This window comes from Triturus cristatus, chromosome 6, assembly GCF_964204655.1.
Source record: "Triturus cristatus chromosome 6, aTriCri1.1, whole genome shotgun sequence".
Taxonomy (NCBI): Eukaryota; Metazoa; Chordata; class Amphibia; order Caudata; family Salamandridae; genus Triturus; species Triturus cristatus.
Window position 1 is genome coordinate 199,126,176 of NC_140589.1, and position 24,873 is coordinate 199,151,048.

At 46.6% G+C, this 24,873-nt stretch overlaps 1 protein-coding gene across 5 annotated transcripts in view; it reads left to right on the top strand.

Moving 5' to 3' along the window:
• The window catches only part of MMUT (methylmalonyl-CoA mutase), a 254,830-nt gene that overhangs the window by 43,424 nt on the left and 186,533 nt on the right, over positions 1-24,873 (top strand). For all 5 annotated transcript variants that reach the window (XM_085610519.1, XM_085610518.1, XM_085610517.1 and 2 more), the window contains exon 3: positions 24,238-24,605. In XM_085610519.1, the coding sequence (XP_085466645.1) occupies positions 24,238-24,605 (368 nt within the window). The remainder of the gene's footprint in view (positions 1-24,237; positions 24,606-24,873) is intronic.

Sequence of the window (24,873 nt, forward strand, 5' to 3'; positions counted from 1 at the left end):
AGCATTTATTAACCCTTAAGGGTGGTCCTACAATCCACACAACACTCTTCAGTATTGCATAGAGTAGCACAAAGAACCTTCGTACATGGTCCCCTTTTATACACAGTAGAGGGGCTCATAAGTGGGTGGATACAACATGAAGCCGAAGAATGTTACCTTTTATGGTCATTTTCAATACAGAATCAATATGTGGGCGGAGCTGACATACTCCTTGAGCCCGCGAAAACATGGTCAAGCAAGGCTAACTGATAACAGATGTGGTCAAGTCTGGGCATGCGCCAGATGGACAAAGGAGCTATTTATAGACTGTTACTAGGCAGATTACAAGAGCAACTAACACAGAGGTTGGACTCTTCTCGTGGGGAACACGTGGAAGCATGACAATACAAAATGGAGTCCAAGCTTCGGTCAACATAACAGAGAAAACACGATCTATAAAAGGAGAATTAATGTCTTTAGTAAATGCTTAATCACATCGTTGTTTCAATTTACAACACCTAGGGACCCTTAGGATTCAAGGGGACTTAATCTCTCAACTTAGAACAGCCACAGGGCGCGTTTACTCAGTGGTGAAGGGAGGGGACGGGCCTGAGGTGACGTGTGCAAACACGCCCTATGGCGCGTTTTAAGTTGGGGAAATAATTCCCTTTCAATCCTGAGTGACCCTGGGGGGCCAACTAGCCCACCAGGTGCTTCCAGTAAGCGCCACTGCTCTGCGTTGCAGAGAGGTGGTGCAGGCTGTGCCCCTTTTTACACCTCTCTGCAATGGCGCTTACTGGACGTACCTAGTGGGCTATTTTGCCCCTAGGGACCCTCAGGATTCAAGGGGACTTAATCTCCCTACTAAAAACGGCCACAGGGCGTGTTTACACAGTGGGGAAAGGAGGTGACGGGGCCTGAGGTGACGTGTGCAAACACGCCCTGTGGCGCGTTTTAAGAGGTAGTTTTAATCCCCTGCCCTATTATATACTAGGGGCTTACAGAGGAGGTCATGCTAATCACAGGGGGACACCAACGCATAGTATTCCCTAGTTTATGCAGGTGTTTTCACTGTATTCTGAGTGTCTTTTAACATAGCACTGGCTCTAGGACTGGTTAGTCAGACTCAGTTACCACCAGTATCCGTCTGAAAAAGTTGAGGGTACAGGATGATTTTGCAACAAGGCTTCTTTCTGCTCTTCTTTTTGTTCTTTCTACATGTTATCCTTCTTCCTGCACTTTTCTTCGTCTTTGAGCACTTCTGTTGCATCTTTCTGCATTTCTTTCGGTGCGTTTTTTCTTCTTTCTTCACATGTCCAATCTCTGTAGGCATAGTTAGAAATTAACATTTAAAAAACCTTTGAAATTCACTGAGAAAACCATAGGTTTCAGGCACGTTATAGTTAGGAATTAGCATTTAAAAAACCTTAAACATTCACTGAAAAAACCAAAGGTTTCAGGGGCGTTATAGTTAGCTGGACTTTTCACTCGTACAAAACCATTGAAATTCCCCTGTTGTAGTTAGTTCAGCTAACTATAACTCACGCGCCCGCAATGCACTGCTGATGATGTCACATATTACATCACTCATGACATCACTCATGACATCACTCATGACATCACTCATGACATCACTCATGACATCACTCATGACATCACTCATGACATCTCAAATGACATCACTGATGACATCACTGATGACATCATCCTTGTGATAGTGGCAGACCTCCTCTCCCCCAATATAACCTTTGACACACACATTCAAAAATAGAAACTAAAATTTTCAAAACAATGGACATACCAATACTAGTTACAACAACCTATTCAGTAATTCTAAGATCCACATACACATCCACTCATTCACCAACAGTCCTATACAGTCACTCATACATGTGCTCACTCATCATATGTACTCATACACCTATACATCCTGTTACACAACGCCAACCATCCATAGAGTTACTCACACACAGTCACTTATGCTAATAAAGAATCAAACATCCATTTACTTGCATATACAGTTATACACACACCACCACACTTACTTCTACAGAAACTTACACATACTTAGTCTTTTAAACAATCGCTTATAGAAACACATACCTATTCATACAGGAACTCTTCCAATCTCTCACTCTCACATATCCTCACTTATATACACCAATAGTCACATATACTAGTTTAAAACATATGTAGTTACTCATAAAGACACTATTGAGACAGTCATTCACTCACTAACACACCCATGCACACACTCATCCACCCATACAGTCCCGCACACATGCTGTCTTCAACACATACAAACAGTGAGTCACTCATTCATGCACCTATGCACTACGTAATACCCCCCACCGCACCATACAGACACTCAGACACTCATACTGATACTCAAAAAACCAACTAATAACCTATATAGACACTCATGTAGCTACTCACCAACCCATGCAGCCACTTATACACAAAGTGAGAGACTGATGCAGATATTTACATATTTAAACATTACTCACTAAGCCATGTATTCACTAAGATACACTTAATCAGTCAGTTATACAATCAATTTTTCAAAAACAAATCATCCATTTAGACACTTATATACCCATTTATTCTTCCATTGACCTTGAGATATACATATATAAAACATATGTAATTTTCAGAAAAACACACATTCACTGGATGTCATCAGTTATGTCATCAGTGATGTCATTTGAGATGTCATCAGTGATGTCATGAGTGATGTCACTGACCCTATCATGAGTTATGTAATATGTGACGTCATCAGCAGTGCATTGCGGGCGCGCGAGTTCTAGTTAGCTGAACTAACTATAACGGGAGAATTTCAATGGTTTTGTACGAGTGAAAAGTCCAGCTAACTATAACGCCCCTGAAACCTATGTTTTTTCAGTGAATATATATATATATATATCTATATCTAGATCTAACCCTGGTAAGCCCAATGAGCAGCACTCGAGGGTCCCAGAAGGTCACCAGCCTACTTCTCAGGTATGGGCAGCATTCGCTGGCAAGTCCAAATGTTGCAGCCTGTCAATGGCCTGACGCGTTTCGAATTGAATCTTTATCAAAGGCACAGCATAACAGGAACGTGCCGCACTCGCTCCCATGCCTTGTTTAAATGCCACGAGGCAGCCCGGTTTCTTATTGCCACTTACCGTGCAGTCAAGCACGCGTGCACTCCTCTCGTAAAATAACTCCAATGTGCTCCAAAGAATTTATTTTCAATGCATCGAGCCAACAAAAGCTCCCAACGCGAAACCGCCTTGCTCACGGGAGCAAGGCGGTTTCGCCGAAATGCGTTGGGTGCTTTTGTTGGCTCGATGCATTGAAAATAAATTATTTGGAGCACATTGGAGTTGGCGTTATTTTACGAGAGGAGTGCACGCGTGCTTGACTGCACGGTGAGTGGCAATGTACATATATATATATACACACACACACACACACACACACTCCTCTACTCACTATTCATGTTATAAATTCCCTTTCCACTCAAAAACCTATAGCCACCTAAAAACCCTACAAATTCCCTTTCCACCCAAAAACCCGCACTCACCCTAAACCCTAAAAATACCCTTGCAATCCCAAAAACCCGTACCAACCCTAAAATTACCCTTGCCACCCAAAAACCCATACCCACCCTAAAATTACCCTTACAATCCAAAAACCCATACACACCCAAAACCCTAAAATTACCCTTGCCACCCAAAAACTCACACCCAGCCTAATCCCTTAAAAATGCCTTTACACCGAAAAACTCATCCCTACCCTAAACCCTAAAAATACCCCTGCAATCTCAATAACCCATACCCACCGTAAATCCTAAAATTACCCTTGCCACCCAAAAACTATACCCACCTTAAACCCTAAAAATACCCTTGCCACCCAAAACCCATACCCACCCTATACCCTAAAATAACCCTTGCCACCCAAAAACCCATGCCCACCCAAACCTTAAAAAGTGCCTTTGCCACCCAAAAACCCATACCCACCTTAATTCCCAAAATTACCCTTGCCACCCAAAAACCCATACCCACCTTAAACCCCAAAATTACCCTTGCCACCCAAAAACCCATACCCACCTTAAATCCCAAAATTACCCTTGCTACCCGAAAAAACCCATAATTCACCATAATCCCCAAATTACCCTTGCCACCCATGCTCACCCTAAACCCTTAAAATTACACTTGCAACTATATATATATATATATATATATATATATAATCTACTGGCGGTCGCCAGTAGATAGTTATAGTTAGGACCCTGTTTCCATAGGAAATCCGCAACATTCTATTTGGAATAACTTTGGCGCCGGTCGACGAATCCTCACGAAATTTTCAAAACTAATGGGGCGCTACGCTCCGCTCCTACCCTGAAAGTCTCGGGGTGATTAGTCAAGCGGGGGCTGAGAAAAAAGGGGGGTCCCAAAACGCGTTTTCCCCATGCATTTTTCCATAGGACCTTTAGACACAGCTACAGCCCGAACGGCTGAACAGAATTACTTGTAATTTGGCAGAGAGGTAGTCCGCAGGTCAAGGAAGTGCCTTTTGTAGGTCTGGTGTAAATCTGTTCAGTAGTTTCTGAGAAAATAGCATTTAAATCAATATATATATCTGTAAGCGCGCTCCGTGCGCTTACGGTAAGCTTACCGTACGCGTACGGTGACGTGCGCGAGCGCGATTCTGATTGTTTGTTAGATCAAAGTAAACATTTGAATCGGTCGAAACCAGGAAGTATCGGCCGCCATTTTCTGTCTCTCGCACTGAAAAACAAAGGTTGATAACATGAAAAGGGGGCAACGAAGAGAGTTGCAGACCCCCTAGCGTTCGTCAGGGGGTTCACAAAGGATCAAAAAGTATGAAAAATAAATTTAATAATTTTTTTTAAAAATCGGGGATTGCGCGTACGGTAAGCGTACGGTAAAAAAAATAAAAAAAAATAAAAAAATTAACAATCACATTTAATATATAAATCTAAGGACCCCAAGGGAGAAAAAAACAATTGATATTTTGTAAAAAATGGCGTGGCGTGCACGGTACGAAATGCGCAAGGTGGGTGCTCGGTGCGCGAAGCGCACCGAGTGCCCACAGCGCACGGTGCGTGAAGCGCACCGTGTGCGCAAAAATTAACAATAAATAGATAACTTAGCATTTAAAAAACCGTACAAATTCACTGAAAAAACCATAGGTTTCACACACGTTATAGTTAGGAATTAGCATTTAAAAAACCTTGCAAATTCACTTAAAAAACCATAGGTTTCACACAAGTTATAGTTAGCTGTACATTTTACTCGTAAAAAACCAATGAAATTCCACGTTATAGTTAGATCAGGTAACTATAACTTGCGCGACCGCAATACACAATGTGTCATTTGAGATGTCATCATTGATGTGATGAGTGATGTCACTGACCATGTCATGAGTGATGTAATATGTGACATCATCAGCAGTGGATTGCGGTCGCGCAAGTTATAGTTACCTGATCTAACTATAACGTGGAATTTCATTGGTTTTTTACGAGTAAAATGTACAGCTAACTATAACTTGTGTGAAACCTATGGTTTTTTAAGTGAATATATATATATATATATCACGTAATACATACCTTTAATACTTACCAAAATACTTACATTTTAAAGTATTTTTTTTTTACTGAGATTATGCCTTTACCTTTAATGCATTTACAACGAAATTCAAACATGTTTTCACATAATAAACACTATTTTAGAAAATGGTTTCCTTAACTTATTTTGTTAAAAAAACACCCACTCTACAAAACCATATAAACTACTGCCATCCACCATTTTATCAATAGTAATACATCTTTCATATACAATCCAAGAGTGCCATCTACTGGCCAGAGGTAGTTGTGAATGCATTAGTGGTTAAAAGGGTCGTGATTCAGGTTCAGTCGTTGTAAAGGAGTCGTGGTTCAAGCCCTTCATTGTGAATGAGTTGTTGTAAAGGTCGTTTCCCACTCACACATCTCTCTTCTGTACTTAGCCTTCCTCCAACTTCTCAATCTCCTCTCTATAATCCAGTTCAAGAATATCCATGTGCTCCACTCCAACTGCGCACCTTAGGATGCACACCAACTCCCACACTACCATTCTGTCCATGCACTTGCAGTTTATTACAGAGTTTTATATAGCCCTTTACATAGCACCAGTTGCTTTACATGAGGACACATTCATTTTTTTGGTAGGCACAGGGAGATTAAGTGATTTGCCCAGAATCACAGGATGTTCAGCGTCCTTGCAGAGACTCGAACCCAGTTCCCCCAGATTCGAGGTCGACCGCCCTAGCCCTTCGGCCAACTCCTCTCCCAATAATGATGTAGATGTGGCACAGTCAATCCCTCAGTGGTGCAAAGGCCACCTTTGACCTTTCCACTCCTTCAGGCTATGGTCCAGTTGCCGTAATACGCTGTCAGCGTCTGCATACTACCTTTGAGCCTCAGGTACTCCATCTTCTGCCTTTAGACCGCGCCAGTCTTGAACAGCTGCTCTCTCAAGTATTGAAGCATAACCGTGTTAGAATCATCCTCCAAAAGCCAAACCCTCCTGCTCTTTGTGCCTTGGACCTCCGCCACACTCCTCTTACTCCCCTGTACTCACCCTTTCCGTTATGGCTGTGGCTCCCCACTCCCTAATACAGTAGCGTCTGCAGCTGTTTACTTGGTACCTGTCTTGCTCTCTATTGTCCTCTCCTCTATTCCTGCCCCTTCTTACACCAAAGCACTGCCCCAACCTTGCTGCACCTCAGAAAATTCACAATGCCCTACAAAGCAGCTCGTCGCCTTCTCCATTTCTGTACTTGCTGGGGCGTCACCAACCTAGGGACAACAAATCCCTTCATGCTCTTTAGCATGACGTCATCGTGCTCAGAAACGGAGGAGCACGTGTGAGAGAGCGCCCCCAGCGGTTTTCCTCTCGCATCTCACCTCCGCTGCTGCCCACTCGCTGTCCAGCTTCCACCCTGCTTTGGGCCACTCCCTCATCTGGCTGCAGAGGTGCGATCTTGTGTCTCGCCTTTCACATCGCCTCGGCCGCTGACACCAGAAATCCTCCTACTCACCTAGCACCCATTTCTTAGCGCCGGCCCCCACGCAGCAGGTAAGGACTTCGCCCTTTTAACTGGGACCCCTGATATCGCTCCTACAGCATCCTTACTAAAGGGCCGCTTCAATCCCTTTAAACTTCTTTTTCCCACAGGCGGTGAGCAAGCAACAAATGCCTCTGCAACGCCACTTGCTACTTCTGGCTTAGGCTACACCATTCCCACACATACCTGCTCTAAAACTCAGGGCCTAAGCAAATCATCCCCGCCTGCTGCGCATTGCATGCGCAAAACCTCCCTTGTATATCACTGTGGACATGCATACAACCTAAAGAAAAAATCTCGGTTCAATTTACCTCACCAAATTACCAATCTGCCTCGTAATATATGACCTCCCTGATATAGCCAATCGCTTGCTCTGTGCCTCAATTTTGCCAAAATGGATTTTGCTAGCGGCGGACAGCACTTCCTCGTTTTAGGTCTTGCCTACGCAGCGCGCAAGCGCTGCTTTGGAGTGACCTTTTGAAATCACTCCTGGCTTTTGTGGAAACTCGTGCATTTACTGCACTGTTTCCAATGAGCCCTCGTGCATGTACGGCGTTTACCTTGCGGGAGAAATTATCGCGCCCACCGCTGCTCGCTCCCTTAAGGTAAACGCTGGACATGGACTTTTAACTTTCGCGGCCGCGGGGCCGCACTTGTCTTTCAGCGCTTGTTTTCTACTGTCAGCACTGGGTGTGATGGTGCTCAGAGTGGGACAACAACAAAAAAGAAGCTGCTTTGTGGAGGGCGTACGCCGACTGCAACCGTGTCCTACTTTGTAGAATGGGGCGCTCTTAAAAGCTGAGTTAATTTTTTTTTAATGAATTAATATTACTTAACAATGCCTGTATCTTTCAATAATATTGGTGTGTTTTATATTATTTCAGACCATGTGCATATGTAATCAGATCGACAGATTGTGGGTTTCTCTTGCGCAGGATAAAACACCACTCTACAGACATTCTGCAGTAATAAGGCGGACACCGACCCGAAGCAGGCGCTGCCAACAAGCCCAGTGTTCATTTAAACAACCTGAGAACCCCACATGCCGCTCTTTGTTGTAATAGCTGGCACCAGGCCGCGGTCTCTCAGCTCCTCCTTATAATTGCCCTGGCAAGATGGCAGCCACTGGCACCCGCGGGCTACAGATGGCGCTGCTTGTGGTCAGGCACCGGCTCTGCCCGCAGCCGACTCGGCAGTGCCAAAGATGCTGTTCAGAGATGCTCCTCCTGCAGGATCCCGCTCAGCCTCTTCCTCCCCCCGCCTAACATGGGCCAGTCCGTGCGCTGCGCCGCTCGAGCCCCCGAGGTAGAGAGGGATTAGTCTTGGCCTAAGTGTCAGCGAGCAGCTGGTGTGCGATTCCCACCGGGCCCAACGCGCCCCTTGTTCTCACATCAATCTGACTGGCTCAGAACCCCTCAAAGAGACAGTGCAGGGTGCACGGACCGTCACTGCAGTAAAGAGATCAGATGACTGAAGACAAGCCTTTCAGGGCGCTAGAACTGAACGTCATGGAAGATGGCTGGAAGAGAGCTACAGTAACATTAGACAACCTCTCCTCCGCCTTCTACATTGAGTTTATGGTCCTTACATATCATACACCCTATAGACATGGATATAAAGCATAGACGATGTACGAAAACACACTTAATGAACTTTAACCACCCTTGTCCTGAACAGTGTTGATAACGAGCATTGGCAAAGGCTGTAGGTCTCGCCTAAGTTAGATCTGATGGCTTTTATCAATACTTTCGGGCATGTTGTACAGTGGTGTTATGTCGCAGCGGTGACGGTACCACGGCGAATGTGAGGGCGCCCCCATTAGCATGTTCCCATGGGGTAACCTCCTGGTGCCTCCCCACCGTAACTGGACCAGATGGTATGGTTAATAATATGGTAAGTTAATAAAAACGCCTACCGTGCCACTGACGTCACTGGACGCGTGTGCGCTGTAGCCATTACACCTCCAAACACTGGCTCAGTGTTTTCATTGATTTAGGCCCTATAACATACCCCAGAGTGCTGTTCCTTGTAGTGCCCAGGTCCAGCGGCACTACATTACACTTGCGACAAGGACGGGCTCGTTCCTGTTTGGCGGTGGCCGCGCGGTGCTCGTGCCCCTAGATCCGGCTGCTGCGGTCCGACGTGGGAGGAATCCACACCGTAAATCAGGTGTGAAGCGTCTCTGCTGCTGGAGCGTGCGCTGTGCTCCACGCGCTGCTGTGGACTGGTCTATCCCTGTGTCCCCGCAAGCGCTGCGGTTGAACTCTGGTCCCGCGTGGTGTGGAGGGCCGCGCGCATGCGCAGAGGCCACGAGCAGAAAGCGGAGTTTTGGACGACTGCGCGACTGCGTTTCTGCATGTGGCGCTTCCCCCTAGTGTCCCCAATGGTGCCTGCAAGTGCTGCAGGGAGGCAGCTGGAGGAAATAAAATCAGTGGCTAATGAACATTGGTTCCTGACAGTGCTACAGGGCGGTAGCCAGCTACAAATCAACACAGGCTCAAGCATTAGCGGCACATGGTATATGCAGCCAGTCTGATCTGTTTGCAAGTGCTGCGGGGGAGTGATTGGCCTGTGGACAGTGACAGACTCTGTGCTGGTAGGGACACTCTTGGCCTCATCCACCCCTCATTCAGGAAAAAACAGTGGTATACAATACTGCGTCACCTCACCACATCATACTGCCATAAGGAAGAGTCACCAAGTCCACGATTCCCCCAATTGAGCTGTTTGTAGTGGAAGGATCCCCCTCTGCCCAGGCATCTAGGTGGAAAGAATGGGTAGAACGCCACATTATATTCTTTCAAGCAATGAAGGTACACAAAGACCAGAAGAGGGCCATGTTACTACACCTGGGAGGGAAGGACATTCACCGCATCACGAAGACTTTCATAGAGGCGACGCCCAAGTCTCACAATACCCTCATCAACGCGCTCATGGGCCATTTTGAACCCATGGCCAACCAGGACTACGAGTGCTTCATCTTTTGTCAAGCTAGACAGCTATCGGAAGAATCACTCGACACATTCCATGGTAGGCTCAAGCTCCTGGCATCCACATGTGGGTTTAGAGATCAGGGGGCAAATTATCCTAGGGTGTGCCTTGGCTAAACTTCGTGAGCAAATATTGGAAGAGGCAGGCAAGCCATTAGCAGACATTCTAACCATGGGACGCACGAAAGAGCTGTCCAAGGCCAGGGCAGCGCACATGGAGGCGGCACTGCAGTCACCTGTCAAAGCGGAACCGGTAAATGTAGTCACGACAAAGCCGGCGGACCGTCGCAACAAAAAGCCGTTCGCCAGTAGCCCACAAGGGGGTCAACGATATTGCGGGTACTGTGGTGGTCCACCTCACAAAGCAGCTGATTGTCCAGCGAAGGGCAAGAAATGCACAGGCTGCGACCGATTTAACCATTTTGAAAAGGTATGTTGTTCCAAGCAATACCGAAAGCCCAATCAAGCAGTTAATATGGTACCCGAGGGAGGTGGTGAGTCAAGTGACATGGACGACGATGAAGAGGAAGAAAAGGCGGTTCACAAGGTACACATGATTGGAGCTGCTTCGAACAGGAGCCGGTGTTTGCCCCAATGCCGTATTCAGGTGGGAACACAGGATGTCACGGCCGTCGTGGACACAGGAGCCACCATTAACATAATGGCAGCCTCTCTCTACAGATCCAGGCACCCACTCTACAGCCTACCAAAATCACGGTCTTCGCGTACGGACAGGACAAGCCTCTGGAAATGAAAGGAAAATTTAAGACTACCGTCACCTATGAAAAAAAGTCAGTCAGCACCACGGTGTACGTCACCTAGGATGGACAAGGCATGCTCCTGGGGTGCCGAGCAGCAGAAGATCTTGGCATCGTGTCATTTGCATTTGGAATCCATCAGGAATCAATCCAGCACATACTCACGGAATTTGCATTAGTCTTTGAGGGCATCGGAAAAAACAAAGGAAAGGAAATACATCTTCATATTGACAAGACCGTACAATCGGTAGCACTGCGACACCGACGAGTGGCTTTTCATCTGCGGCCGTTGGTGGAGCAAGAACTGCTAAAGCTCGAGGAAGCGGGCATAATTGAGAAGGTGTCTGGTCCCACGCCGTGGGTTTCTCCAATTGTTGTAGCCCGGAAACCGAAGCAGCCAGGGGCCGTGAGGATATGTGTCGACATGAGATTGCAGAATGCAGCCATCAAAAGAGAGCGACACCCTGACTATTGATGACTTGATCAGAGAAATTGCCGGGGCCTGCTGGTTTTCGAAGCCCGACCTGTGGTCGGGGTAACACCAACTAGTCCTTGATCAGGTGTCCAGAAACATTACAACCTTCTCCACTCATGTAGGTCTTCGCAGGTACACCCATCTGAGCTTTGGGATATCAAGCGCGGCCGAAGTGTTCCAGAACGTCATCCACAAGCTGATCATGGACATTCCGGGAGTCATCAATGTGAGTGATGACATCATGGTACATGCCAAGTCAATCCCCGAGCACCATTCCTGCCTGGTGCAAGTTCTACAGAGAATCAAAGATGCAGGACTGACGCTGCACAGAAAAAAATACGAATTTCTCAAGACTAAACTACAGTTCTTCAGTTATACTTTCTCGGCTGAGGGGGTAAACCCGGACCCTGACAAGTTCAGAGACATTAAGAATGCACCAGCCCCAGTCATCGTCAAGGAGGTCCGCAGCTTCCTGGGCATGGTGAATTATTGCGGGCGCTTCATCAGAGACCTCACAACCCTCACGTAGCCCCTGAGGGATCTCACCAAGGACTCGGTCCCCTGGACATGGGGAGAACCACAAGCAAAGACATTCCAAGACATCAAAGATGCCCTATCGGCGGTTACATTTCTGGCGTTCTTTGACCCACAGAAGCTCACACTCGTTGCAGTTGACAAAGGGACTGGGCGCAGTACTCATGCAGCGCCACACAGTGGAAGTGTACTGGGCCCCGGTGGGCTTTGCCAGCCGCTCCCTCACTGACACAGAACAGCGGTACTCTCAGATTGAGAAGGAGGCCATTGCAATCCACTAGGGATGTCGCCACTTCCATCTTTTTGTCTACAGCAAACCGTTTGTGGTAGCCACCGACCACAAACCCCTTCTGCCTCTGTTCTCCGGGACATCCTCCAAACCGCCGCCGAGGATAGAGCAATGGATGCTGCAGCTGCAGAACTACAACTGTCGAATTGAATATCAACCAGGGAGCCGCAATCCCGCGGATTACTTGTCACGCCATCCGAGGAGTGAAACAGCTCAAGAGGAAGAGGATGCTGCTGATACGGAGGAATATGTCCAATGCGTCACGGAGGGATCCTGTCCCATTCCTCTCTCCATGACTGGTTTAAAGCTTGAAACTGACAAGGATGAGTGCCTTCAAAGAGTCAAAACAGGTGGTGAAGCATGGCAACTGGCACAAAGCCAGAGAAGAATGGAAGATACTGACAGAGGAAGCTCGCAGAATACTGGAGAGTTTATATCACGTATGTGAAGAATTGGCAAAGGACAACACAGGCTGTCTCATGAGAGCACACCGGCTGGTAATTCCTTCCTCCTTGACCGACAGTCATTCAGTTGGCACATAGTGGACATCAAGGAATGGTCAAGACCAAGTCGCGACTGAGAACCAAGGTGTGGTTCCCCTTAATGGACGAGCTCGTAGAGGCCGCTGTCCGGGAATGCCAGTGGTGTCAAGTAACTGGGGAAAGCCCCAAACCTGCTCCTGTAATCACAGAACCCAGGCCCTCTCGTCCTTGGCTAAGCGTTAGTCTTGATTTCGGAAGTCTACCGGATGGGAGACACACCTTCATGGCTATTGACAACTACTCCAAGTATCCAGAGATTGAGATTGTAAACACCTTAAGTGCCACCGAGATAATCCCGAAGTTGGAAAAGGTAATAGCAACATCTTTAAAGATCTCAAGACTGACAATGGTCCGCCATTTCAAAGCCAGGAGATGGCAGCATACTTAGCCTCGCTGGGCATCAAACATCGGAGAATTACCCCTCACTGGCCGCAAGCTAACGGGGAGGTAGAGAGATTTATGCGGACCTTAAACAAGGTCATCCGCATAGCCCATGAACGTCACCAGCCCCTGGAGTTAGCCCTCTTTACATTTCTGAGAAATTACCGCCAAACTCCTCACACCACCATGGGTCTGGCTCCCGGACATCTGTCAATGGGCCGAGTGGTCACGGACTCAATTCCTCATCATCCCCAATGGTGCCCGGAAAGCCCTGATGATCACCAGATTGATGAGCACAGGCGCCGGGTGCACGAGCAGGTCAGTCAGCGCCGTGGCGCTCGTCCGGTGCATCTGCAGCCAGGAGATATGGTGTTGCTCAAGAACCGTTCGACGAAGAGCAAGTTCCATCTTCTATATGAAAGGCGCCCCTGGACTGTCATTCAAGTACGAGGCACGCAAATAATGGCTCGAAGGTGGCGGAGCAATCGTGACACGGAACGTGTCCCACTTCAAGAAGTGTCATCGTACAGAGACCCCTGTGTCGGACCAAGCACAGGTCCCGATCCACCATCCGATCCTCCCAGGGACAGTGGAGGGTGTGAAGGGAGCGTCGCCCCAAACACCTGTGATGGACACTCGCCTGTCAGTGGACAATGACCCGGGGGAGCAGGGCATAATGGAATTCCCCAAAAGCTCAGAAGACTCCCTGCCCCCACCATCGAGCGAGGATGCTGGAGTCGAGTCCTGTGGGCGGGGAAGTTCCCTGTATCAGCTCCGACGTAATCCTGGGCCGACCAAGAAGCTGAGAGACTATTTCACGTAAGACTGTTCCTTTTATTTTTTGGTTCTGTTTGTTAAGCACATCCGGCATTCGGCCTGAAGGGTTGTAGTCAAGCTTCCTGGACTGCCATTGAATTAACATTTCTGTTTTTGGGAGGAATGTTATGTCGCAGCGGTGACGGAACCGCGGCGACTGTGAGGGCACCCCCATTAGCAAGTTCCCATGGGGTAACCTCCTGGTTCCTCCCCACCGTGACTGGACCAGATGGTATGGTCCCAGTCACGTGACTGTAAGTTAATAAAAACGCCTACCGCGCCACTGACGTCACTGGACGCGTGTGCGCGGTAGCCATTACACCTCCAAACACTGGCTCCGTGTATTCATTGATTTAGACCCTTTAACATACCCCGAAGTGCTGTTCCTTGTAGTGCCCAGGTCCAGCGGCACTACATTACAAGTGGCATGTCTGAACGGCCACTGCACTGCTGTACAACATGGCTAAAACACAAACAGCCAAAAGAACTCACATAGGCGAGACATATTGGCTTTGCCAATGCTCTTTTTAATTGGTGTGTACATATATTTCCTGCATTTTAAACATGTAGTTTAATAACAGAAGATGTGAAAAAGATATATCTACGTCAAATACCAAAAGACTTGTTTTATTTTACTTTTATCTAATTTTAAGAAAACGTCCCTTTAAGTGCGGGAGAGAGTGGCTGCGGATCCTCTATAGTACCGGTTTAGTGGCAGAGACGTTTTCTGATTGGTGCTTTTAGGAGGAGACGGTCTTTGATCTTGATTTTTGCTACTTGTATAGTCACTTCATCCTCAGTGTCTTTTGGTGAAGTTAGCGGCTGTTGTGAAATGCAAGGCTAATCTAGTTTGTGAAAGCCATGAGTATTATTTACACACTCACTTTACGACTTGGTTCTTTGCCTTACAGTCAGGGCTTTAAGTGGGTCGAGTCCTTCCAGGTATGACTCATCAGTAATTAAAAACTGAAATTAGTCCCCGCGAGGAAGAGTGGTTTATAGTCTCTACGGGCTCTGGCATCCTTTGTGGGCTTGTATTTTATCATTTTTTGCGCTGGAAGCTGACACTCCGCTCACAGAAGCATAGACCGCTTCATCGCCGCGAGATGGAGTGATTAAAGAGCTTAAAGACATTGACAAAGCCACTAGCTGTGGCTAAACACTACTAAGGTCCCAAAGGCGAGACCTATTGGCTATGCCAATGCTTGTTCTTATATACCCTTGCCCCCCATAGCCACTAACTTATCCCTGTCGCCCAGGCAATGTGACCTGTGCAACACACACAAAGCCACCCGGGTGAGACCGGATGTAGCCCTGCGCCCCCTGGTACCCTCATTGCAGGGTGGGTGATTCTAACTTGGGGCGGTGAGTCTTTGGGTACCGACTGAGGCGGTTAAAAAGATAGGAGTCCTGCTCCCGGTGTCCTCATGGCCCTATGCCAGAGATTTTTGGGTCACTAACAGGGATGATAGTGATCATAATGCCCTCGAACTAAACTACAGCCACCCTGGTTCCCAAGAGAGGGGAAATCAAATGGATGAAATTGAGGAGGGCCGGGTACTCGAGAATAACAGACGTAGAGTTAAGTGGGAGCATATATCTTCCCATCCGGATAAGATATCCAATCTATATGCTCATGCACTGCCCCTATTTGAAAAACTTGAGGTGCTTGTGGAGAAAGACACCATTGAGCCCATCCATTCCCTACTGCCACAGCTACACGCTGACTTGATTAAAATGGTACACGAATTCCTAACTAAACCAATAACTAGGTCTAACGGAAAAATTTCGGGCCCCTCATGGTACAATGGTGCTTGCCGTAAGGCAAAAGCCGACCTGCTGAGAGTAATTAAGGAAGGAAGGGGTGGCGGGGATATTAGGGCTAGACGAATAGCTTATAAGTCTGTGACCTCTAACGCTAAAAGTGAGTGGGAACACGACAAATGGATTAAACTTACCAACTTCCTGGCCTGTGCAGACTCGCGCAAATTCTGGCGCTGCGTCAACACAGGCTCGGAGGAACTGATACCTGCCATAGAACCTAATATTTCACCTAAGGTATGGCAGGACCATTTCCAGTCCCTCTATAAATCTCCTGAGGAGGTTGGGGTAAATTCTAGCTATCCCTCCTGTTCCCCCGAGGCTGGAGAACCATTCACACTTAAGGAGGTACGAGCAGCTCTGAGTGGACTCGCATCAGGAAAGGCACCTGGGCTAGACGGGTTCCCGGGCGACTTGTTCAAGCAGGAGCCAGATGTCTGGTCCCCCTACCTCCTGATTCTCTACAATGCCATCTTGGGCGGCATGGCTATGCCGGGTACTTGGCTGGGGGCAGAGATTGTCCCAATTTTTAAAAAGGGCTCGCCTCTGCTCCCAGCCAATTACAGACCTATTAGTCTTATAGATGTACCGCAGAAGATTTTTGGCAGACTCGTTTAAAATCGCCTCCAGGAATGGATCGAAGAAACGGCGATTATGAGTCCTTATCAAGCGGGTTTCCAACGGGGTATCTCTACCACCGACCAAATCTTCCGTTTAAATCTTCTTTATTGGAAGACGGTGCTGATCGAGGGCGGCAGTCTTTACACAGTTTTTGTGGACCTCCGTGCCGCCTTCGATTTGGTGCCTAGAGACAAGCTATGGTCGGTGCTAATGGAAATGGGGGTTCCCGCTGACATCCTTTCAATTCTAAGAAGGTTGCATCAGGGGAATTACGCAAAAGTAAGATGTGGAAGAGGTGTCACCCTGTCCGATGCTTTCCCTGTTGATAGGGGGGTCAGGCAGGGATGTGTCCTTGCCCCGACCCTTTTTTGTCTATTTGTCAACGGGGTTGTAGACGATCTCTGCGCGCTGAGTGATATTGATGCCCCAAAGCTGGACGGTAGCAGGGTCCCTGCAATTATGTTTGCAGACGATACCCTGCTGCTCTCCAAATCCCCTATGGGACTCCAACGGGTGCTGGATGGCTTTGCAGGATTTTGTGTGGAACGCGGTTTGGAGATCAATGCCGCTAAGACCAAATACATGATCTTCAACCCCCCTTCTTCCACACGCGCGAGCCCCAGTATTGGGTCCTCTAGGTTGAAGAGGGTTTACACTTTTGAATATTTGGGCATAGTCATCAACCAGCGAATGACTTGGGAACCACACAAAACAAGGGCAAACATGAAATTGACTCAGCTGGTGGGCGGAATTGGCAGGATGACCAAAGGCCTTACCTATAGGCCCCTCGGCCCACGTATACAAATATACAAAGTTCAGGCCAGGGGGGCCGTTACCTATGGTGCAGAAATTTGGGGGCATACGTCTGCACAGAAACTCCAGGTAACGGAGAATACTTTTCTTAGGCAGTTGACAGCTTTACCTGTTAGTACACCTCTCCTGCCACTTAGATTGGATCTGGGTTTAAGACCGATCTCAGAGGAGTTGGGTTTGAAGCCCCTTACTCTCTGGTGTAAAATATGGTCTTCCCCAGAACTCTCCAAATACAGAGCAGAGTTGACAGAGATCCTGCGCCTTCGCAACAAAATACAAATACCATGGTTAACCTATATAAAGCATACTTGTGAGGCACTTGATAGACCAGAGTTGTGGTATGATCCTGAGACTGCTTGCCCCAGGGTCTCACGTAAACTCATTACGAAGGTCTTCCGGGAGTATCATTTACGAGGTGCTATAAGGAATGTGAGGGAGGGATCCCACACTGCCCATTTTTTGGTCTTTAAAGACTTATCATTTAGAGTTGACTTTTAATGATATGGGCCCCACACTCACAAGGAAGCTTTATCTGCAATGGCGCTACAATATCCTCCCCCTCAGGGCATATACTGCACTTTGGCTACACGCGGAACATTCAGCTTTATGCCCTTTTTGCAAGCAGATGTTGGAGACAGATTTACATGTCTTATTTTTCTGTCCTATGTACCAAAGAGCAAGGAAGTACTGGCTCTGCCCCTTACTCAGAAATATGGGTTTTAAACAATACGCCCCGGCTTTTAGAATTCTAAAGTCTGACCTCTCGCCCCCAATTGCTTTCGCTGTTGCCAAATTTTTAACGTCAATGTGGTTTACACGCCTACGCCTTCTTAAAGTAATCTTAAGCAGAGATGATTCAATGAGTTAATTGTTTTAATTCAATTGTGTGTTTTTATATTGTAATGTGTTTTATCGTATTTTGCTGTACTCTTTTATGGTCATAATGACCGAAATAAAGATATTTGATGATGATGATGATGATAGGAGTGATGGAGCCTGCATGAGTGACTTGAGGAGGGAACAGGAACACGTAGGATATGGTTTGTGAATGGTCGGATGTTCTGGAGTGTTTTATGCGGGGTTTAAGGATGGAAGTGGAAGTTCTGAAGTTGTTATATTAGGTCAAAGTTCGATTGTGAGGCGTTTGCCAAGGGACATGTGTACATATGGCAGACCTGTTGTGTTAAAGTGCGCTTTTGCACTTCAGCTATAGGTTGAGTGTTGATTACGCCATCTTGTCCAGTGTGCACAGGCATGCCTGACAGACAGCACGCTGATGGAAAATATGGCTACATCGGACAAGTTTCACCTGTGTGAGTTGAATCATTACTGCTGTTCCTACTGATATTCCCAATGCCCTGAAATGCTTTCGAATGTCCTGAGCACATTAGCATTGTATGCTGCCTAGCCAGAATGTAATAGTGATTTAAAACAATGTGTTTACACACAGTTTTACTCTTGCTGTACTGTCAGATTTGATCATGCAGTCACCGCATCATATGTGGCTTGGGACCCAGACTGAGTCTACAGCAGGCCTCTAGTGGGAAGAGATGCAGAGGGAATGGAGGACTGCACAAGTGCAAGGCCCACCATATATGGTCAGGAGGAGACAAAGTAATCCTAAAGGCAGGTCTGTTTCACAGTGCTTATTGTATGCTGCCTGTAGATGGCATACGTACTTTGATGTACAGTCCTAGTAGTAGCACGCACAAATTCGAGGAAGTGGAACGTGTGACCATTTCAGCTATACCTTATAAAACAAACATACAAAAAGTAATTGCAAGAATGCTTTCAATGTGTCTAAACACTGGAAATTGCTTGGGGTATCATTCCAGACCATCTTTCTTATGCCTGCCATGCCACCTCAGATTAGACACAGCCATTTTCAGATCAATCTTGGTCCTAGTCCAGTAGGAACAATCCAGCCCGAAGTCCCAGGCCAGGTCCTCTCTGAACCGGAACAGAAGCAAGCCAAGACCATTTTCACCATGGTTGGCTCAGTCGGATGTAGCTTGTTTCCTTCCAGTAACAGAGTGAGCAAGGGACCTACGTATGGGCATACCCATGGCGCCTTAGGGAGTTACACCAAACACACAAAAGGTGATTGGAGGAATGCTTGCAATTTGTCTCACCATTGGCAGTCACTCTGGGTAGCTTTACAGCTCATCATTCTTTTGTCCACCATGCCACCTTAAGTTACACTGAGCAATATGCAAATCAGTCTTGGTCCTACTCCAATAGAAACAGTCCAGCCCGAACAACCGAGCCAGGTCCTCTCTCTACTGTATAAAACCAGCCTCCATGCCTACAGCCCATCAGGGGCCGAAGCAGTCCAGTTCTGACCTCCCCACTTCCAGAGACCAGTGTACACTTGAAGCAAGGGTGCTATTACCACCCACTCTAGTGATGTGCCTTCCTGGTACCTCCGTCTCATGGAACAAAGTGCTGATCTTATCCTGTAAAATATGGCAGAAATGGCAGAGTTTCCGCCTATCCCATATGGTAGTACTTGTTGGCAACGAAGGGGCAGGGAGCTGTGGGAATAATATTTACAGTACAGATCCTAATTGAAGTAAGACTGCCCTTGGACTGCCTGTTACACGGGTCTCTTTCTGACGCACCAAAGCTCAACCTAGGGGTATGATGGGTATACTAAGTGTAGGAAAGTGTCCTTTTTGACATGGTCACCCCCACTTTTTGCCATAGTACTTACGCTTGTCTACTTAAAGTGCACTGGGTCCCTGCTAACCAGGCCCCAGTGCTCTTTCCCTTAAAACTGGTAAATGTCTAATTATAACCCAATTGGCAAGGGCTTTAGCACCCCTGTAAGTCACAAGTAAATTATACACCTGGTGCCTAGGCCATAGGTACTAGTCCCTAGGGCGCAGCATGTATTGTGCCACCCTACGGAACCCACACACAAATTGCATGCGGAGTACTATTGTAAGCTGTGTGAAATGGTGCAAACCATTCAGAAAACACATCTTTTGATATGCAACCCCGGCTTTCTCCAGTTCTGGAAAATGCCACCCCTGGGGCCAATTTGGCACCAGGGAACACGGTAAAATTAGCTAGTCAGTAGGTATGTTGCACTCTTGGGCTGGGCACATCCCTAAGGTGGATCACCTGAAGTGAACACTAAAAGAAGGGTTTCACTTCTTGTTTTTGGTTGCATTTGGAACTATGCCCACTCGCCACAAGAAATGGTCATATAGGGGGTGTAGTCACCCCAGGGGTAGGTAGCCTATTGGATACTACCTTACCTTGCCTGACTGCTGCTATACTGACCGTTCCAAGAAACGACTCGTCCTACCACTGAACAGCCTCCTCAAAACCTTGGAGTACTGTCCAGTACTTCACCAACCAAGCAGCATCTCCCTTGTGGTGGAGCAGCCACTGCCCTGCAGCTGCAGTCACCGGATGTACTTGTTAGATACATCCTCTTGCTGACCATCTTATCCACCAGGGTGCATCATGCCAGGAAGTGGTCCCCGTGGTTCAAGGTGGTCAGCTCCATCTCCCTACCGAGTTCGGAGACGCCAGGCCCTCCAGCAGCCACCAAGCACCAATACCCTGGGTACCGGAGCTCTTGCACAACTAAGGCTTGTTGAGTGTCCAGACCGGACACCATCAACGACCTGCTGACGAGAGACTTCAGGGCCGACGATAGTCTCATCAGGAATGGCCCTGCAGTCTTGTTTTTGTTCTTGTCTCCAGGTCAACCCAAGCAGTGGGAGCCTCTAACTCAAAAGACAAAACACCTCTGCCCCACAGCCCGAGTTCAGGTAAACCAATGGTGTCCCCTTGCTCCAAAGACTCTTGAGAGCCGAGTCCACCTTTGGGTTTTGCCTGACTTGTCCCCAAGTCCCTACTTGCAGCCCTTCTTTTGCAGGTACTTTTCGACTTTAACGTGTAGCGCTTAAGGCTGCCAGTGCGCCCAGCACCTCTGCACCCGGACTCCCCTGGATAGATAAACCCGAACTGCTGGTGGTTTCTTGGACCATGGCACCTTAAGTCCTAAAAGGTATCCTACAAAACGGATTGCAAGTATACATATGCAGTGTATGTTTCTACCATTGGACATCATTACCGTGTTTGAGGCTCATACCTCAAAAACGGTTATTCGAGTATTTTACTGTATTATTTGAAAAATCTATATCTCTGAAAGTACTTACCTAATTGCATTGATTTTGGTGTCTAAAATTATATAAAAATCTGTTATTTGTCTACAAGTTTCTTCTTGAGTGTGTGTTTCATTTATTGACTGGGTATACAACAAATGCTAATACTACACTCTGATAATCCTAAACTGCTTGGCCATACTACCACAAATAGATCACTTGGAATTATTAATTTAAGCCCTGTAAAGCAACAAGGGTCGTCTGAACTATGTGCATGTTGTACCCCAAAATTGGTACACTACATAAATAGCCAGCTTCCTACACTAAGTGAGCCCATGGCAAGCAATGACCCAGGGGCCTTAGTTGGCAACGGAGGCTGACAGTCCCTTCCATCCTGGAAGAGAAAGACAAGTGGACATGTAACACATTGTGCAGTGTTTGTCCCAATCAGTTACACCAGTGTATTCAGCAGTCCGCTGTAACCAGAAGTGTGGAGCTGAAACATGCATGCCACCTCCCTTGCATGAGGATCAGAGAAGTTAATCTTTTTTTTTTGTTGGAAAAGAGTGAAGCAGAGTTAAGACATCTTATATGTCTGATAGCCATGCTGGAATGATAGGAAAAGGGATGAAGCCTGGCACCAAGCAGTTAGAGGTCATATGTTGATGGCAGTAGTGGAGCAGCAGGAAGTGACACCTCATTTATAGACTCTCTGATGGTGCTGGCATAAGTGGAGGAGACGAGCAGCTTTACGGTTGGCGGGTCGAGAAAAAGGAGGGGAGTGTAGCAGCCCTCCATGAGCAGCACTAAATGTAATGCCATCACGCACACATAAAACCAGTTGAAAGCATTGGAGATATGCCATGGGGTGTCCCAAATGGATCACGAACAACGTAGCGAACCAACCCCGTAAGAGGGTTTACCTAAATAAGTCAATGATTGGAGTAGGCTGACTTTCTGTCTGTGTCTTGTGTACTGTGAGTATCTTTTGAAGTGGTGGTAGCATGCCATGAGGTCTCGTAGACATCTCAAGCTGTGGCCAGTCAAACCCAAAAATGAGTTGTTTTGAATAAATCTCAAATCATGCCACCAATGCTTTTGTAAATAACATATTTTGCTCGGCGAAGTTTGGACGCACTTGTTGTACCTGAAGCTTTTTAGAAAAGTAAGACAAAGCTTCATGTGAATAATGACCATGTGTCGCTATAAAGTCATGTGGTGATCAGCATAGATTTGGAACATCTGGTAGCCAGCTTGTCTGGGTTTCCTATTTATGTAGCATGCTGAAAAAAAGTGTTTTGTTTGAATAATTTGTGGTCTTTGCTTCAGAAAGGCATCAACTTTTCAGAGTCATTTTATGGAATGACTATCCTGTTGTGTGCAAAGTTTCAGTTCTTTTTAAATAAATGTAGTACTTTGGCTGCTAACTGCCAGGAATCAGAAGTCACTGATTATTGGTGAATTTCAGTGACCTGTATCTGCGTTTCACCTAGTTACTGTCAAGACCTCCTAGTATCTCTGGCTCAAAAGGGTGCAGGGGCAAATCTTCACTGACTGCACCCACCAGGGATGCATGGAAGCCAAGCTTGTAACTCAGCACCAGTATGTCTTCAGAGGAGTGTTCAGTGAGCAATAACGTTAGCTCAACCAGTCCTACGCTTTTTAGGACAATCCAATGTTCCTGATCAAAGGTAGAAAAAGCTTAAGGGTAAGATGCATCAAGCAATGCTTTTGTGATGCAGCAAACACAATTTTGCGATTCGGTGACCTGTTACCGAATCACAAAATGGGTTTGCGATTCGCTATTTGGAAGGGGCGTGTTTAGGGCGTCCCTTCCAAATAGCGAATCCTAACAGTATGTATGGTTGTTTTGTGACCGTTAATGCGGTCGCAAAACATTCACATTTTACCACCTACTTCAAGTAGGTGGTAACCCATTCACAAATGGGAAGGGGTCCCCAAGGAACCCCTTCTTCTTTGTGAATGTTTGTAAAATCTTTTTTTAAGAGCAGGCAGTGATCCCACGGTTTTCCTGCTGGTCTGTGGTGTCATTCATTGGGACTACAAATCCTCATGGTACTTAGGCTGGCTCTTATTTGTGCCTTTGGTCAACTTAGATTGAGGTCTCGTGCTGGGCCTTTGTTCTAGTTTTAAGGTCAGGAGGAGGACCTATTGCAGCTTAGAAACTCTTCTTGCAAGGTACGGTGGTTTTTCATAGTTACTGAGGTTCGACTCTGTCAACACCTCATAAGAGGGTTTATCTACAGTGTGATCCTACAAAACGCTTTGCTCCATCTGTCGTGTAGCCTACCAAGTTTGATATGTACTAGTCCCACTGTACCAGTGCTTCTCCTAGCAACTTCCCACTGGCTAGAAACTAATTTCCAATCAAGTATAAAGCATTGTGCAGGACCATTAAAGTGTGCACCATTGTTAGCATCTTTAATGTTCTTTCTACACATGCAGGGGCTGTCTGCTGGGCTTCCCAACCCAGATTTCATTAGAAAATTGGGAGCCTTACTGGTGAGGCTCTCATGGGTGGTGGGATTGACATTTGCTGCTACTAACTATCATTCTCCCTTTGTCTGGTGAAGAGGAGGCTCCTGCTTTGACTATGGTTGGGGTGCACTTTAGTTTTAACCCCGATCAAGAAGAGTCTTTGCCTTCTTTGTGAAGAGTTGAAAATGTGTAGCTTCACACTTGTGGTCTCAAAGATGTGAGCCACTTGGAGGGGAAAGACTGAGGATAAAATGGATCAGAATTGTACACTTGATTGCCTAAGCAGGGACATTCATTCTTGCAGATGGGTACAGTGGCATTTATCTCCTTGATGCTTGCTACTTGTAGTCCCTTTGCACTGCTACTTAATTTATTGTACAATTATTAAATACGTAAACATATTTTGCATTGTGGTCTCAAATTACACTGAGATGATGTCTGTGAAATGCTAATACGTGCTTTTTTTCTTGTTTAATCCCTAGCGGGCCAACAGGGACTGTCGGTTGCTTTTGACTTGGCTACTCACCGTGGTTATGATTCAGACAATCCTCGAGTCCACGGTGACGTTGGAATGGCTGGTGTTGCCATTGATTCAGTTGAAGATACCAAGATGCTGTTTGATGGGATCCCTTTGGAGAAGATGTCTGTTTCTATGACAATGAATGGTGCTGTGGTTCCTATCTTGGCTATGTTTATTGTAACTGGGCAAGAGCAAGGTGTGCCACAGGAGAAGTTAACAGGCACTATCCAGAATGACATACTGAAGGAATTCATGGTCAGAAATACGTATATTTTCCCACCTGAGCCATCCATGCGCATAATTGCTGACATATTTCAGTATACATCACAGGTAATTGTTTACCATAATTTATAATATTTATATTTTAAAATGTATACTATTTCTATTGTGTTGTTTCTATTTTTAGAGTTGCGCTTTACAAATGCCGTTTGATTGATTCATTCTATGGGAAAGAGTTAAGTATATTTTGAGTTGGGTTTCTTAAGCTGTGGGCAAGTTTTTAAGTTGTGTGCATAGCAGTCATTTATGGTGAGACTAGATAACTGTGTATTTGCTTCATTACTTAATAACTAACCCATTTGATGTGTGCAGTGAAATG